Source organism: Misgurnus anguillicaudatus, chromosome 2 (assembly GCF_027580225.2).
Source record: "Misgurnus anguillicaudatus chromosome 2, ASM2758022v2, whole genome shotgun sequence".
NCBI classification, from domain to species: Eukaryota; Metazoa; Chordata; class Actinopteri; order Cypriniformes; family Cobitidae; genus Misgurnus; species Misgurnus anguillicaudatus.
Genome location: NC_073338.2, coordinates 34,228,703 through 34,247,627, shown reverse-complemented (window position 1 = coordinate 34,247,627; position 18,925 = coordinate 34,228,703). Strand labels below are relative to the sequence as shown.

At 37.1% G+C, this 18,925-nt stretch overlaps 1 protein-coding gene across 1 annotated transcript; it reads left to right on the top strand.

Moving 5' to 3' along the window:
* Positions 1–7,067: 7,067 nt before the first annotated feature.
* Positions 7,068–17,098, top strand: pcolce2a (procollagen C-endopeptidase enhancer 2a). Its single transcript, XM_055202825.2, has 9 exons — positions 7,068–7,363; positions 7,687–7,795; positions 8,431–8,686; positions 9,438–9,562; positions 10,836–10,972; positions 11,654–11,820; positions 12,158–12,241; positions 13,382–13,549; positions 16,559–17,098. Exons 1-9 carry the CDS (start codon positions 7,296–7,298, stop codon positions 16,687–16,689), a joined length of 1,245 nt encoding a protein of 414 aa, XP_055058800.2. The 5' UTR covers positions 7,068–7,295; the 3' UTR covers positions 16,690–17,098.
* The last annotated feature ends 1,827 nt before the right edge of the window (positions 17,099–18,925 follow it).

The window sequence follows — 18,925 nt, the reverse complement described above, 5'->3', positions numbered from 1 at the left end:
TTGTTTTTCTTTCTTTGTAGAGAGCACCATGGTCGCTCTGACTTCAATTGTGATTTGAAAGCCAGCCAATGGCGGCACGGAGCAAATGTTGACACGCAGATCAGAAAGAAAGATGTGCGGTTCATAGGGTTTTAATTTCTTTTGATGATATATCTTTAATTACGATACATTTGCATTTCAGATTCCTCTGACCCAAATCCTGAAGAATTTTGTCCCCTTTAGCACAATGTGTTAGCATAACTAATAACAAGAAACAGCTGCACGCCATCACTGTTGCTGGGTTAAAATATATTCTTTTAGGATTCTGACTTAGTAACTTCAAAGACTTCTGTTGCCTATCCATTAGTTAGCTATGCATGTGATGTTCATTATACAGGAATCTCTTGTAAGTTGAATATACAGTAAAAATAGAATTCAAGGATGGGATTTTGAATAGCTATATTACCACGAAATGCCCAGTTACCATAATTTTCTTTTCCAGTTCATTACTGTAATATGCATTGCATTATGGGTATTAACATTTAATTTACAGTGATTTACTGTATGTTTTGAATTTGCGGTAGACTGCTGTAAAACAACAGCCATAGTGCTACTGTAATTGAATATAATAGTGTTATAAAAGCATATAAAATGGAAAAATAAAATATATCTATGAAATGAAATACATTTTATTTGTTATGGTTTTAGCAGTGAAGCAAATTTCAAAATGTGAATTGTTTTCAGCAGTCTAAATAATTTATTGAGAATTGTAGATAGAAACAAGAAAGGGATTATGGATAAATGCTTGACCGTCAGATTTGAATTTGACCGCAAGACTTCAAAAACACTAGTGACGCCAAGATTTCGCTCCTCGGAGTGTCGGGAGAGTGACAGAAGAGGCTACTTGGGGAGTGTCGAGTAACTTTCATCAAGTGACTCTGTAGCACTGTGTTACAGTAAGGGTATTATACTGTAAAATGGAACTGCGGTAAAGGCATCATACTGTAAAAAAACATGTACAGTAATGGTACTGTAAGGGGGCAGTTACAGTAACTTACTGAGTTACCGCATATATACAATAAAACGTTTAACAGTATATGTATCCCATCATGTGTGTGGTTCGTAATTTCAAAATATGTGTTTGGTGCGTCGAGTGATCCTATGTGCACGTGTCTTGTCAAAATAAGTGCCTGCTGCAGACGCTTCTAAAGGGTTTGTTATAAAAGAGACGCAGCGTTCGCCAGATACTCGCATAATCTCATGTGTAATCAGAGTGTCTTGCGTGTATTTTGTGAACATGAGCGTCTCTTTTATTATAAACAGTTTTGACACTAATTTTGACAAAACATGTTCGCATGACGCAACAAACACATATTTTGAAAACACACATGACACTCCGAACACATATTTTGAATTTGCGCCCCTTGGAAGAGCAGCCACGAGCTGCCACTGGATAACATCTAAATTAATTGATTTTAAACAATCAATACTTCTGTTTGTGGTATATAACACATAAATATGACATCATTTCTGTCACAATTTTAGAACGAGCAACTGTTTCAGGGTGACTGGGTGAGGGTGGTGATCTTGGATTAGTTTTGGTTTTCAGCAGTGAAATGAGATTCGGCAGATATCACAGATCAGCACTTTCACTTTGAAACACTGTATACAGATGAGTCCGGGGTAGATTATATGAATCTGAATTCCCAGTTTCCTTCATCATCCAATTTTCTACCTCGGTGAAAGGTCCCTTAACAAGGAAACAAAAATTAACCAAAACAAGTTTCTTTTTTACAGCTGTACTTTCTCATCAAGAGACAATCTCAATAAGGAATATTGATGATTCGCCACATTTTTCGTGCTGTTTTTGCTTCATGGTCTTCTTCCATTATTCATTTGCTACCCGTTTTTAATCTCCAGTGGGCTGACTCAGAATTCATTTTTCCATTTGGAGAACGTTCCCCCTGTCTGCACTTGTCTATAGCATTGATTAAGTAGGCCCTGGTGGAAAGAAAATTATGTTTGGATTGTATTTTAACACTTTCTAACAGTGTATTGTCACTAATCTATCCTCTGCGGGATCTCCAGTGAAGTTTTGGCCAGTCAAAGTGGGATTATGGTTTGACTCGACATTTTGTGATTCGTTGGTTTGTCGTAGTAGCAGTCTTATTTAAATTAGATTTGTTGGATTAAGATATGTACAAACTCTAAAATGTGGCGACAGATCTGAAGTTTACAGCTGTTGCAGAATAAATCACTGAAAATGTACTTTGAAGCAATTACCGAAATGAAAGCAACTGAATCTCTGTTGACATTTAAAAGAGGGTTCATGCCTACTGAGACTATTGAATTTCACATGGCAAAATGCCAATTGCTTAATTTTTGTTATATTTGATTTTGTTTTACCCATTGACTAAACAATTCTCTGTGTATATTGGGCAGTAGCACTATAAATAAACTAACCAATATCCATCTTGAGCTAATAATTTTCCATAAGACTAATTAGTTTTTGTCTCTTTTTTTAGCTATAAATGGTAGCTCAAGCATTAAGAGGAAATTATTTTTGAAATGTGTTCCTGTATATCTTATTACAGGTCATGGGTTTAAACCAAGGGGCAACCTTTCAATCTCTCTGGCCCTGTCCCAAATGGCGCACTTCATGTGGACTTTCTGTCTTGCGGCCTTAAATAGTGCATGCTCGCTTAGTCTACGAGCTCGTAGGGTGCCCCATCCGTCATTTTTACGCTTCGAAGTGTGCTCATCAGCGCCCCCTTTGCCCCCTAGATGCGGTCTTTGGCGAAGCCCGCACTTTACCAACCCAGAAGTCCTTGCGAAAGAGCAAACAGACCAGTCAGAAGACGGAAGGGAGGAGTTCACACTGACGGGCAACTTCTCTTCCTATTTCCGGCTTGACTCTCGAGTCTGTCCCAAAAAACGACTCCGGTGCAACCATGTGGACTACCTTCAAGGGTCCCTAAAATCTGCACTACATGATGTCATCAAAGTGTGGACTCTGAGGAGGACCGCAAGTCCGGAGTGTGCCATTTGGGACAGGGCCTATGATGAAGCCAATACGGAAGTGTTTTAAACTGCAATTCATCGACTGGCTGTAGAGGCTGGCTCCAAAAGAGTCAATTGTTAAAATTTTAAATGCCCAACTTTACAACAGAAAATATATATGATTACAGCCTGGTAAGTGTTTTTGGGCTATATAGCTAATTTTGCCCTTCATGACAACTAAGCCTTAAAGTTCTGCATAATTAAGGGCGTGGCCACTTGAGTGATGGGTGAACTGCCACTGCTGTCACTAGAGTCGAGCTAGGCGGGAGTAGTTTCAGCAACCAGTCACCTCAGCTTCACCCACGTCCCACCTCTTTACCCATTTTTGGATATCTGCGATTGATGCATGGTGACCCCCCAAGATGGCGATGGCAGGCACCGCCTACTTTAAGGTTCAAAGGCCCTGTCCCAAATGGCACACTCCGGACTTGTGGACCTCTTCAGAGTCCTCACTTTGATGACATGATGTAGTGCAGACCTTAGGGACCCTTGACGCGAGTCCAAGAGGGCGCACCGGAGTCCTATTTTGGGACTGTGGCCCTGTCCCAAATGGCGCACTTCATGTGGACTTTTGGTCTCGTGGCCTTAAATTGCGCGTTCTCGCTTAGTCTACGAGTCCGTAGGGTGTCCCATCTGTCGTTTTTATGCTTTGAAGTGTGCTCATCAGTGTCTCCTTTGCCCCCTTGATGCGGTCTTCAGCGAAGCCCGCACTGCAGCAGGCTTCGCGCACTTTACCAACCCAGAAGTCCTTGCGAAAGGGCAATCAGACCAATCAGACGACGGAAGGGAGGAGTTCACGCTGACAGGCAACTTCTCTACCTATTTCCGGTGTGATGCTCGAGTCTGTCCCAAAATACGACTCCGGTGCACCCACGTGGACTCGCATCAAGGGTCCCTAAAGTCTGGACTACGTGATGTCATCAAAGTGTGGACTCTGAGGAGGACCACAAGTCCAGAGTGTGCCATTTGGTACAGGGCCTGTGTCGGTAAAGTGCGCAAAGCCTGCTGCAGTGCGGGCTTCGCTGAAGACCACATCAAGAGTGCAAAGGGGGCGCTGATGAGCACACTTCGAAGAGTAAAAATGACAGATGGGACACCCTACGGGCACGTAGACTAAGCGAGCACGCGCAATTTAAGGCCACGAGACCGAAAGTCCACATGAAGATCGCCATTTGGGTCAACGATCTTCAGAAACCTATGGGTGACGCCACAGACTCTACGTCCATCTTTTTTTTACACTCTATGGTTTAAACCCAGGGAACACGCATAGTAATAAAAATGTGTGCATTGTAATGCACATAAATGTAAAAGTAAACAAGAATGTTGAGTCTCTGTAGATTTAGCTTACATAACTATTTTTTCCTGAAGTGCTATGAAGAAATTAATTTTCTCATTCATTACATTGATGCTCACATCTGCCTTTTTATTTCAATATCACAAATGTGATTTGTACAGGAGATTCCATTATAACTAAATCCCCAGTACTAGTAACTGATAAAAGCCCTTTTTTTTCCAAAGAATCATTTGATTAAACTAAATCCCAATGCTGAACAGGTGCAACTTAATATCTGATATCCGAGTTGGTGCTATAAAAATGTGATTCTGTGTTATTGATCATATTCTGCCTTCTGAACCAGCCAAAACCATTCAATCTGCTGCTTATTCAGTGCAAGGCCACACCATTACCAAAAATGTCACCATATTAATGACAGCTGGTACAGGGACGAAAATGTTTCTTTTTCGTGTCTCCTCTCATCCTTGAACCTTTCATAACTTTTTCTAGTCTGCCTCAAACGCACCATCATAGTTTTCAATCAATTAAAGCTGAGGATCAAACACTTAGCAGGGTCTGGCATCGCTTCACCGTGTGTCTTTTGGGAGTGGGCTCAGATAACAGTGTGAATGAAAACCAGCTTACTAGGGGGGGTTGGGCACAGAAATATTTACCAAGGCTGTTCAATATGACTGCCACACCGACAGGCTCTCACAGACTATCCTGGGAAATAATAAGCAGCTTCACCATAACACAGACTTGAATTGAAGCATAACCTGACATATGATATTTGGATCCTTGCGAGCAAAAACAAACCATGTAATGGTCTTCATGACTTCCATGTGCCTCTTTGAAACTCTAGTGTTGTGGACAAGGCAGCGAATGCTCCTTCAATTTGCCTGTAATTGTTTACGTGTGAATTGTTTAGGGTCATTCAAGGAGTTGTTTCTTAAAAAAATCAGACTGGCATGCATGAAGTGGCAAACCGGATTTGGAAAGACCAACATGTGGATGACAAAACAAAAACATTATAATCAGATCTTCTTTCATAAGTATAAAGAGCACAGCAAATATTCATTATTCGCATTTCTAAACCTTTTCAATTTCAATGTTTCCCCTTCGTATGTAATACCTGTAGTTCAGTCATTAGATGCCAATTTACATTTGAGTAAATATTACTAGGTCACTACTTTTCTTTAAGCCAACAGTTTGCATTAATGAATTATATGTCACAAAGTTGGCTGTATGGCCACATCTCGTTCCATTAAGCCTAATATTAATCCACAGAATGGCGAGAGCCCAAATGAAAGTCCTTGTTTTTAGTGCCAGAGGCCGATTCAAAGGCAGTGCCAGGGCTCAGAGACAAGCATAATAAATAAGGCTTTGTAAGTGCATCGTAAAAATCACTTATCCTCATTTTTAGTGGGCCGAGGTATGCTAAAGGGCAACCTGCAAACATTTGGTCAGCAGGAAATTGCTTAAATCTGTATGTAATACTCAATTTAAAACAGTCAATCAAAAAATGGTCAATTTAGAATACATTTTTGGAGTTGATGTCCATTGGAAAGAGATGCGAGTTCAGAAATTAGAAGAACCTAAGGGAATGCCGTCTTTTATCTCAGTTGTTTTTATTGACAAATGGTCAAGATAAGAGTTATAAGAGAGATAAGAGTGTCTCCGTTTTAAAGAGAGATCTCAACAATGTGCTCAGATTTGCTGAAAGTCAAAGATCTGATGTGATGTGAACTAACACATTTGTAACAAACACAATTATATGTGCTGTGCTATTCACATTTATTTCATAAATCTATAAATGTTTTATGTGAACAATTGTCTCATTTGTTTCCATTTTTTCTAGGTTTTTTGTTATTACTAAAATGCTAAACAAGCCCAGTGATTGAATTGTAATCAGATTTTCACAGCTTGCTAGGTTTACACAATGTGTTGTAAAAATGTCAACTGTAAATACATTTTATGTTAACCAGGGTAAGTGGTCTATAGCAGTGGTTCTCAAACTGAGGGCCGCGAGATGGTGCCAGGGGGGGCCCAGTTTTATGACATTTTATAAAATACACAAATTTATCATGAATTCTATGTAATATATATAAAAACAATTATAAGGCTAGTAGGCTACTAACCAACAGCACTACTTTTAATTGTATATGTTTTGTTTAATTAAAATTTTACATTTTAGAAAAAATTTGTCATACATTTTCTTTGGGGGGCCGCAAAGAAATGCACTGTACACAAGGGGGGCCGCACGCTGAAAAGGTTTGAGAACCACTGGTCTATAGAAATCAAAAAGCTGTCAATATAATGACAGCATATGATATGAAACAGATCAAAGATGTGCTTGTGACAGAATTGTTAAGCGAGTTGTACTCACAATAGTGAAAGCTGTATTACATTATATAACATGACAATGTTGAAGTAATACTAAAATAGTCAATAGGCTACGACCAGAAATGATGATAAAATCTTGTGCAAGGTAGACATCTAGTGGTCTTCCATCAAGTGTTAAACTAAGTTGACTTGGGTAAAGGTGTAGGGTAAAATCAATGTTTTATATACGGTATATAAAAACCTCATTGCAGTATTAAATAAGTATGTTTAAGTTTGGTAAAATATAACAGGTGTAAAAAAAAGTCAATAAAAAAGTAAATAAAATAAAAAGTCTAAATAAAATAAAAGTCTTACAATTTAAACTGCTGTTGTTAAGCATGTTACGTCACATAAAAAACGCAATGCAATACGAAGTTGCATCGCATTTGCTCGATTAATAGAAGAGAACAACAGGCGTAAAAAAAACGTTTCTATTTTTTGTGCTTTGGAGGAAATCTGTTCCCTTTCCGCTCCTGCCGAACAATCAGCACATTCACGAGCAGGATTCAGTCAGGAGTTTAATATCTCTAGAGATTTACCTTCTGTTTACCTTCTTTAACTTCTCTCTGAATGTCACATTTGTTCACACGCGCCTCATACAATGAGGATTATAATTTGGATTTTTGCGGCCGCTCTGTTCAACATTGTTTCTGCGCAACGACAACGAAGGTATGAGAAACTTACTAAATACTTAGTATATCAATATTGTCCTTCTCAGTAGCCTGGATAATAAAAACTACATAGCTTTTAAGAAGTAGGGATGAATAGATTATAATGTTGATGATTTGCACTACTGTAACAGTCGTTAGCATTTTATATTATACATTAATGTCCATTTTGCATTACAATAATGTCGATAAACGTTAATGTTAAACTTATTAATGTATGTAATGTAATTTATTTGCCATATTTAAAACCATAAGCACGTAAAAGCACTGTAATGTAAATCTTTTCGATGACTTATTTCCCCTACTGTGCTCTTATTATTGCAGACCAGCCTTTACATGTGGCGGGAACTTTACAGGAGACGCGGGATTGATTGGGAGTCAGGGCTACCCTAACGTCTACCCACCCAACAACAAATGTGTGTGGAGAATTACAGTAAGGCACAGATGTGTGGGAGATATCATAATGCATGTCTTTTATGTGAAAGAAAATATTTCCCACTTTAAATCAGTCCAAATATGAGTTTAATATGAAATTAAAATTAAGATTTTCTGCAATTCATGTGTACTAGCAGAACAAAGGCCATGGCTTTGATTCCCAGGAAACCATATACTGATAAAAAAATATAGATTGACTTCCTACAATCGCTTTGGATAAAATGTAAATGATACTTATTATCTCACTCTTCTGATAACACAGGCTAGTTGGTTGCTTAATGGCCCAAGTCCCAGCTCTAGTTTATGGCAAGTCCCTTCTTTAATTTAAGTCTGCCAGGCAATCTTAATTCAGTTAGTTTTGAAAAGTAATAGCACATCTCTCATTAACAAACTACAAAATCATTTATCTCCAAATCTCAAATGGAAGTGTGGGAAGAGTTAAGCACTTTAAGCAAACACCGCTAATGAATTAGAAATGTCTTTAATATCCAGTTGTGACCTCTTTCATGCTCGGAGACAATTATTATTCCACTCTCGTTAATAGTTCCTCAGATTGTTGGCAGATATCTCTTCATGCTCAGTGTGTATTTCATGCTAATAAGAATTTAATTCTTTACTCATTTCGATCCCTAGGTCCCTCAGGGGAGGGTGGTCTCCCTCCTGTTTCGAGTCCTGGATCTTGAGAGTGATACTCTTTGCAGATACGATTATGTAGATATATATGATGGACACATCAATGGCCAGCGTCTCGGCCGATTCTGTGGAACTGCCAGACCTGGAGCGCTGGTCACCAATGGAAACAAGATGCAAGTGGTCATGGTGTCGGACGCCAACACAGCTGGGAGTGGTTTTGTAGCTGTATACTCAGCAATTCGCCCAAATGAAAGAGGTAACTGGCCATTCATTTCTGTCTCAATATAGAAAGTGGCCCTTCCCTGTGTTATTTACAGTAAGTTTAGTTCAACTGTGATCGGTTTTGCTCGTCGGGTCATTTAAATTCCCTCTTCGTCTTATTAAAAGTTTGTATCTCTATAAAAATTTAAATTGGATTTGGAGTCTGTTTACTAAATTTGTAAAAATTATCATAAAATCCATTAAAACCATCACTGCTTAAGAAGATGAGAAACATAAGTACTAACACTTTCAGCCAGGCGAAAATGATATTGGGTTGACAAATGGGTTGAGAAGAGTCCACTTCAGTGTAAGAAGCATTTAGGACCCTGTTACACTATTATATAATTATCTTTATTTATAAAAACAGACAGGCTATGGACCACAGTAGGGCTGCATAACAACCAATCGCAACTAATCGTTTGCAGAATAAATGTTTTTGTTTACATAATATATGTGTGTGTATTGTGTATAATAATTATGTATATACAAATACACGCACAAGCATGTATACATTTAAGAAATATTAACATGTGTATATACATTTTTATAATTATATATTATATATATTTATCAATTTTTTTCTTACAATTTTACAGGCATGTGTGTGTATTTATATATACATAATTATTATACACAATACACACACATATGATGTAAACACATTTTTTTTCTGCAAACAATTAGTTGTTATGCACCCCTAGACCACAGTAATAAATCAAATAAATATGTGTATGTGTCCATGACAGGTGACCGGTATTGTGGGGGTCTTTTGGACAAACCCAATGGGACAATAAAGACCCCTAACTGGCCAGATAGGGACTATCCTCCAGGAGTAACGTGTTTCTGGCATATTATTGCCCCTAAGGAACAAGTGAGTTTATGAGAGACAATTTTATATTTATTATTAAAAAATATATATGTTTATAATGACAAGATTCATGTGACAGCACCATGTGACATAGCAGTGACATTATCTTAACATGATATTCATCTTTGAAGAAATTATTAGAGCTTCATTTTGTTAATTGGAAATTGACTGAATTGTAAAAAGTGGGTGTTGCCCAGTTGTAAGGTAGGGGTTGAAGAAAGAGTCAGCAAAAAATAATTTCAGAGACAGAGCCATTTTTATTACTTTTTAATGAAAGATTATGAAGACGCATACATTTATGCATTTGCCAGAAAAATTTATCCAAAGCAACATTTTAATCAAACCACAATGCTTTACCAATTGAGCTACAGGAACTTTGGAACAATGTGCACTGAATAACAATAGTTTACAATAAGACAAAGAATATGAATAAAGTAAAAAGGGTGATTTCTGATTTTTTGTTGATTTAAAGATGATCGAGAATTAAATGTGAATAAAACAAGACAGCTTATTTTGTATAATAAAATGGCTGGATTTTTATTAACCCATGCTAAATAAATATTGGATAGAACACATGGTTAGAGTATGCAACCATGGGTTATAATAACCAGTGTTGGGGAAAGTTACTTTTAAAAGTAATGCATTACAATATTAAGTTACTCCCAAAAAAGTAACTAATTGCATTACTTAGTTACTTTTCATGGAAAGTATGTTACTTTATCATTACTTTTTCTTGGCTGAGGCTTCATCTCTTTCAGTGTTTTTTAAGACTGAAAAGTTCTGCATTTAGAAATTGCATATTTCATCACAAAAATGTCGAGCTCTGGCCTGCCATCTCAGTTTCTGACTCAAACTGTTCCCACAGAGGCGTATATGCATAGAGTGCATAATGTGACTACGTTTAGTTTAATTCAGTACATATTTTTTTAAATCCAATTAATTAAACTAAAAAAGTAACTTTCATTACTTTTTTAAAAAGGAACTCAAATATTAATGTGTACATTTATAAAGTAATGCGTTACTTTACTCGTTACTTCAGAAAAGTAATATTATTACATAATGGACGTTACTTGTATATGCGTTACCCCCAACACTGATAATAACCCAGCAGTTGGGTTAAAACAACCCAAATTGTGTCAATTTTAGCTAAGCAATGTGTTCTGTTCAATATTTTCCCAGCATGTGTTAAAAAATAACCTAGCAATTTTTAGAGTGTGGCATGCTTTTAACAAATCACAAATCAATTGCTCAAACTGTTATCATTTGAATCTCTCAGATCATTGAGCTGAAGTTTGAGAAGTTTGATGTGGAGAGAGACAGCTACTGCCGCTATGACCATGTGGCCGTGTTTAATGGGGGAGAAATGAATGAGTCACAGAAGATCGGCAAGTTCTGCGGAGACAGCCCACCCATGTAAGACCCTCAGTTTATCATCATGCTCGGCTGCACTTACCACCTGCTCATGGTGCTTGTTATGCATATGAAATCCAGTCTTAAGTCTCGTAATTTGATTATGAGATGAGGAGAATCAAAGTTTGATTTCACTTATTGATTTTACATAGATATCTATCTTTGACATACAGTATCAAGGATATATTTTAATTGAATATTCTTTGTGCTTTTTTATACATTATGCATGATAAATTTACGTAGAAAACAGTATATCCCTAAAAATTACTTAAATTGGGTTTTCACAGACTGGGTCATATATTTTCTAATACAGACACTTTAGTGTGTAATTTAATATCATGGCAGTTTTTATTTTCATGTACTAAACACTTACTTTAAAATTAAACAGACTGTATGTCTACATGATGAGAACAATTACACAATAAAGGGTTAGTTTACCCCAAAATAAAAATCCTGTCATCATTTACTCATCCTCATGTTGTTTCAAACCACACAGTAAATGGTACCCATTGACTTCCATAGTATTTGGGTATACCATCAACTGTGTGGGTACCATCATTTATCAAAATAATATCTGTTTTTGTGTCAACAGTATGTTTTACTCTAAGCGGTTTGCTTCTTTAGACTAAAAAATGATTCGTTTATTTTAGGTTTTTCTTATTTTTGTTTCCACTTGTTCTTTAGCCCAATCTATTCTGATGGCAATCATCTCCTTGTCGTGTTTATATCTGATCTGAGTCTGACTGCGGATGGATTCATTGGTCATTACCAGTGTAAAATGAGGAGTCTAAGCACAGTCAGTTCCCCTCTTACTCCCGCAAGCACAACCCCACCCACCACACGACCCATAGGTGAGTCCACAAGCCTCAAACCAGAAGGGTTCATTACGCAAGAAAAATGCAAGTAGCAATACAGTGTTAAACTGCTGTATATTGTGGGAATAACCATATTTAGGTAATGACATTGGAATGTATTGAAGATTTATTATGTTTGCTTCATATGGAACGCATTAGGCTGGTGAAATAAGATGACTAATGCAGTCCCACGTAGCTAAAGTGCTTAAACAGAAATAAGTGTATGTGATTTGTGGTTGGTTTTATCCTGTATTGTAGTGCATTTTTATAAGGCTGTTCTTTTACCGGTCATCACCTTATGCGTGCATTAAAATAAATCTTTGTTTCCTAAAAGCTCTTACATATTCGGAAGATCTTTGCAAGCAGAAATGCAAAAGGACTGGAACAATTGAAAGTCATTACTGCGCTAGTAACTTCGGTAAGTGGATGTTGTTTTGATTTGAATTTGTTTTTGCTTTCTGCAAAGCCAGATAACATCAGGAATTCAAAGAATTACTTTGTTTTGGATATTCCTGCTTTGGAATTTAGCACACGGCACATTCAGGGCTATTACAAAAGCACTAAACAAATTACTTGTTTACACTAGCAATTAAGTCTCAGAAGTCGCATTGTGAGTTTTTACTTTTGACAATAATAATGATATAAAAATACTGTGTTATGAAAACATTTGGAATACTTTTTAAAATACCTAAAAATACAAAGTCTCTTACAATTTAATTAAATTCATGCAATCTCAGAGGTACATTCTTTAGAGCAAACTTCACTTTATTTCCACATATACAGGTAGGTCCCAAAATATAAACAGCATCATTAAAGTAATCCAAATGACTCCAGTGGATAAAAACATCTAAAGTGAATTGATAAGGTGTGGAGGAGAAAACTGTTAACATTTTTTTAAGTGAAACTGAAACCAAATTGATAACTTTAAATCTCATTGGTTCTTGCGTATCTCATGACTAGTCATGCTTTTGGAGTTTTATGTTTTGAGACCTTTATGAAACAGATATTTTGTAAAATAAATTGTGTTCAGCTAAAGTAAGTCATATACTGTGCACCAGGGATGGCATGAATTATAAGAGAATGTGTATTTTTGGGTGAACTATTTCTTTAATATTCATGTTTTGTGGAAGAATAAGTGCACCATCAGCAGTAATGTTAACCAATATTTAATTGGCAATTCTGTATAATGTTTAACCAATCATTTGTATATATTTAAATATGCAAATACATAATAAAGCATATTCATCAACATTTTGTGATGTGGAAGTCAACAACAAACTTACAGTAATGATGCACTTTTCTGGTTTTAAAAGTTAACCAAACCTCTCAGTCACGGTCTCAGTTTTAATAATAATGCTTTTAGATAGAAAATGTGTTCTGGCCGATACTGAGACTCAGCTCTTTTTATTTAATTGCGGTGGCAGTAAAAATGCTGATCGCAGTAAAAACGACAGTGCACGAAGGAAAACTATACATGCCTTATACATTACCATGCAAACACATTTCATGCATTTGTTTAAAGAAAAATTATTCAGTGAATGAGTTTGTTTTTTCACAGTGATTACTGCCACCCTTATCTCAGCGGCCATGAGGGACCAGAGCATCCTCGCCACTTTCTCCATTATGCATCTTTATAAGGAAGGAAGTTTAGCCATCCAGCAGGCCGGGAAAACCATGAGCACCAAAGTCACAGTACTTTGTAAAAAATGCCCTCTGGTCAGAAGAGGCAAGTGCCTTTATATTAACCTTGATCTAGATTCTCCAACAAAAAAACTCATTACACCCACTGTTAGCACCTGGTGAGTCAAGCAGATGTTTATAATTGATTTAGGTGGATTGTGGGTGTGGGGCATGGTTTGGCTTCATTTGAGATATATTCAGTAAGGATATGCCATTCTCAGCGTCACGGTGTGTAACTTAATGCTTAGGAGAGGGTTTTTATGGTTTTCTTCCAGTCATGGACAGCTAAAATAATAATTTACTGTAACCACATGGATGGTATGTGACTTCACTGTGCCATGCTTTCTCCTCAGATCACTTAATGTAGAAATGTTTCCTTGGAAAATCTGAAAACTAGCTTGATTTGGAGGTTTAATGTTCCATAGAAGAATTTGAAATGTTCAGGAGGAATAATTTGGGGGTTCAGAAAAACAGCAATTTGAAATTAAATGTTTTTGTTAGAATAACAAAAACAAGCGAGTGCTTGGTGCATCACCATTTTTGTCAACCATTTTAAATATATGTTTTCAAAAACAGAATAATTTAATAAATTAATTAAATAAAGAGCTTATGAGAAGTTCAGATGCAAAACCCTCTAAGTGCGTCTGACATGTTTTCTTGTAAATTAGCATTTTTATCAGGCTCTCTGGGGGCGTGCACACCAACGCTTTTACGCCCGCGGCGGCGCATGTTTTCAATTGATTCCAATGGAAGCTCAGCGTTTTTCAAATAAGCTAGCAGCTAGCGATTTTCTTCCGTCGCCGAGCGGTTTTTCCGCGCTCAGCCCTGAGCGTCGAGAGTTGAAAAATTTTCAACTTTTGATGAAAAGCTCCGCTTGTCAATGTCAGTATCACAGCAACCAACCGTCTCACATCTGACGTATCAGAGCTACCAAAGCGCTTAGCTGAAGAAGGCTGGCACTCAGCTGAAAAAACAGCTGGCATTCGGCGTTGTCAGCCGCGTTTAAAAGTTTTGGTGTACACAACCCCTTACTGTATGTTTAGGTTCAGTAATTTCACATTAATAGCAATAAAAAGGTTATTAGTCAGTAATTGACATTTTCACAAATTTCACCTTAGTCATTTCTTTGGTATTTACAAATTTGAATGTCTTTTACTGCAACCTGTTTTGGCATAAACCTCCACTTTTAAACAAAATCCACTTCTTTGGACAAGACATAGTAAACCATTGCAAAATCACTAAAGATGTGACTGGGACACAAGTTTGAATGTAATGCACTTAAAGGACTTTGCTGAAAAATCGAAAAGCATTTAGCGGATTCTGCCAAACAAACCAGTATTTCTTAATAGACTGATGCCAGGATTAAGCGGATTTGAAGCAAAGTTATTTGATTAAGATATTATACGTGCTGAAAGAATTTGGTTAATATCCAATTTTTGACTTAGGATCTGCTTTAGTGGCTTTTGCATCTAAGCTGCTCAAACTATATATAATTATAACAAAGGCTGACACAAGTTGGTGCAACGCTATCACATGGTGAATTTTAGGGCTGGGTATTGTTAGGAATTTCACAATTCGATTCGATTTCGATTCTTGAGGCTTCGATTCAATTCGGTTCGATTCAATTCGATATTGATTCGTTTGCTTCGATATCGATTCAATAATAAGTAAATAGCAATTAAGTACCTGAGTATATTTTTAAATAATGTGTGTAGTAGTACTAATGTTTGATCACGTTGATGGTGCAGGCTTGAAAGAAGTGCTGCTGTTTGCCATCTTTGATCTTTCTGTTTTGATAAAGCGCGTCTTGTACACTGCTGAACGCTCTCACTAGAGTGTTGCCCACAGCGCCGCCACTGGCCGGGGGGCTGAATCGATTCATAGGATTTGATGAATCGATATTGAATTGAGAAACAAATAATTGCAATGCATTGATGAATCGATATTTTTACCCAGCCCTAGTGAATTTGTATTAATATATATACGACCACATTTGTAAGTTTTTGTACGATTTGGGGTTTGGTTTCGTTTGTTGTTTTCTCTATGAGAATCGTACATTTTTGCACAATTAACTTTGTATGAATTTATACGAATTAGCCAACTCGTAAAATATGTATGAATTGCCAGGATCAGGATGGTTGGTTTGCATGCAACCCATCCAGTATCACGAAATTACATACCTATAGTCACGTAAATTTGTGACTCTTAAGCGTGACACTGACACGGTATTCCGCCTTTTTGCGTAAACATGTCACGCATATCTGTTTACGAGTCACCTTTACGTATTTCTTACTGAACTGTTTTGTCCTATTTTCTTACCATTGTCACTTTGGTTAAATTTACATAAAATAACATCCTTACCCAAACCCAACTCTAATCCTAATGCCAGACGACAATGATTAAAAAATAAATGAAAAAAGGTATAAAGTAAACCAATACTTAAAGTGACATCCTAACGCAAACACCAAATCTAACCCTAAACCGAACCGTCAATGGTTTGAAAATAGGACAAAACAGTTGAGTAACAAATACGTGACAGTGACACGTAAACAGAAATGCGTGACATGTTCACGCAAAAAAGGCCGAAAACTGTGTCAGTGTCACGCTTAAAGCAACACTGTGTAGTTTTATTACCTTTAAATAATGTCTCTAAAATTATTTCAGTGATAGAACAACTTTTAACTGGACAAATTGTACTGTTGCTGCAACCTGAGCAGCCTCCTAGCTGCTACAAGCACACTCTGAAAGTGGCGGTGGAGGGTAGAGCACACAGCCCCGCCCCTCCCCCTGCCTGCAGAAGAGTGTCTGACACCAGGCACTGTTGCGCTTTTCAACCACATGGTGGAGCTGTAAGTCATTTTTACATGGAAACTACACAGTTGCTTTAAGACTCACAAATTTACATGACTATAGGTACATCATTTCGTGATACAGGGTTGATGCAACATGTATGGATAACAATGGCTTTTAAAGATGTTTGTTTTTTAATTTCTTTTCCTGCACTTTTTTAAACATCTAGCAACAGCTTGACCAGCATTTCCGTATTTGTTTTCAGGGCTGAACTACATTGTCATGGGACAGACAGATGATCAGGGACATGGTATAATTTCCCCCAATAACTTTGTGATGGCTTTCAAAACCAAGAAGCAAAGAGAACTGGGAGTGCTGAAGAATGTACACTGCTGATGTGAACAGGTCATCTCCGGCCCCTAAGGTTTTCTGTGTCTGGATATGCCAAAAACTGTATATTTCGATCGCCACTTTGGCATGCTGCAGTTAACAGTGATTTACGGTGCTTTTTAAAGTATGTGTTACTGACGTGTTACTACCATACTAGACCGTTTTTTGTGAACTTTTATTTAGATAATGGACCTCAAACATGCTTTATTGTTTACGAATACTATCTTCATGAATGGTTGGGAAGTTTAAACTTTAATTCACAATCTTTGCATTTCAACAGGATATTACATTAGCACAACATTCAATGTTTCAGTATTTGAGTCTGAGGTTTTGACATTTCTAAAGTACTTTTTTGAAGTCTTTAGCCCATTAAAAAAATCAATATTTCTATTTGAGATAAAGATTGAACTCACGACCTTGGCATGTCTTCATAAATACTGCTGTAGATACTTGTATTGTATTGGCCGAATGTTCCATGGGGGTTTGATAATCTTTAGCATTCAATCACTACCTTCTTAGGGTCTCGTGTTTTTCTTGAAAAAACATTGTTTGTCATATTTTGGTTTTGGAGGAAGACTACATTTAGAGGGTTTTAAATATATATGATTACAGTACATGTAACAAGTGATGCCCTCAGATCTGGCCATTGAACAAGAAGCTTTTTTCTGCTGTTGCAGAGAATAGAAGGAACAGTGTGTATAAATGCAGGCATTAACTCTGTCATTTGCAGTAGCTGGGTGGTGGTGACATTTACGTAGCAAGAGATGTGGACATGTTGGCCTTTGAATCTGACATTTAACTAATATATCTAGTGTCGTGATGAGTGAACTAAGATAGAAGATGACAAAATGAAATCTTGTCAATGTGAAGTGCCGAGTAACATTTGTAATATGGTAACCGAGGTCACTACAGAAAGTTCCTGGCCCATTCCTTTTACCTTATGCAGAATTTTAAAATATATTAAAATGTAGCGATTTAAGAAAATATTTAATTAAAGGTTACAGAATACCAGAGTGTCAGAAATACGCTCTGGTCAAGCTTATGCACTTATATGGAGTTAATAATAGCTGCTGTTGCTAAAGTCCTGGCGAAAACATTGCCAAATAGATAAAAGCATGCACATTTAAAGGAGCCATAGAATAAGAACTGTATTTACTAGGCATAAATGAATAATAAGGGCTTTGTACATGGTAATGACATATCGTGAGCCTCAAATGCGTTTGTTTCCTCATTTTTATATAAACCTTGTGCAAGCAAAAGACTGCAGGAAAACAGGCCATCATAACACCAACTGGGATGTCACAGTCGAGATGTACGCCCCCAACATTAAATTACACATTAAATTAATTTCAAAGTTGTTACAATGCTAAAAACAAAGTTGTCTTTCTCAATCCTGGTCCTCGAGGGCCCCCTTCCGGAGTGTTTTAGATGTCTCCTTAATTAACACACCCAGGGGCGGAGTGTCAATCGGGAGAGTCTGGACTTTACCCGGTGGGCCGATAGTGTTTTGAGGCTGCAAGGGCCGGTCTGATAGTTATACATTGCAAGTTATATAGCAACACCATCTGGTGGCCTGATGTGCTGCCGCTTCCCGCTGGTCAAACTGTGCAGCCACTCTGCAGTCTGCTTAACACAGTATATAAAAGTGCTCAACCTGTTCGGCAGGTCCAACCATGTCTAGGATTTTAAAAAATATAGGGGGATCAGTGAGCGGCCCCTCCCCAAATGGCATAGCCTGTCGGCCTTTGATGTAAAAAGCCGCCAAACGCCTGTTTATTGCAGTATATGCGGTCGGATCCCTCAAGCGGATAGACTATTTGATAGACTAGTTAGTGTGGATTAAGGATGTTTAAAATCTCTAGCCTGGTGGTCAGGACATGAATGTATCAAATCAGCAGTTTTGCAATGGTTTATTTATCTCCACATATATCATAATTTAAAAGTAGAAGGGTAACTTTGCAGTATACCACATTATATTTCCTACTATGTAATTTCCATATTATAGAGAATATTCAATTGCAATATGGAAATAAATATCCTCACAACATTATTATTTCTTATAACTTTGACAAAAAATATTTTCAATTTTCAAGTATTCTTATACAGTTATTCAAAGATGCACACATTATTCCGCATATCTGAATATTGGACGAGAGTAAGCTATATAACGGCAATGAACGTCTCATATAGCAGTAAATATCCGCACATAACTTAACATAACAGCATAATGAAATGAATAAAC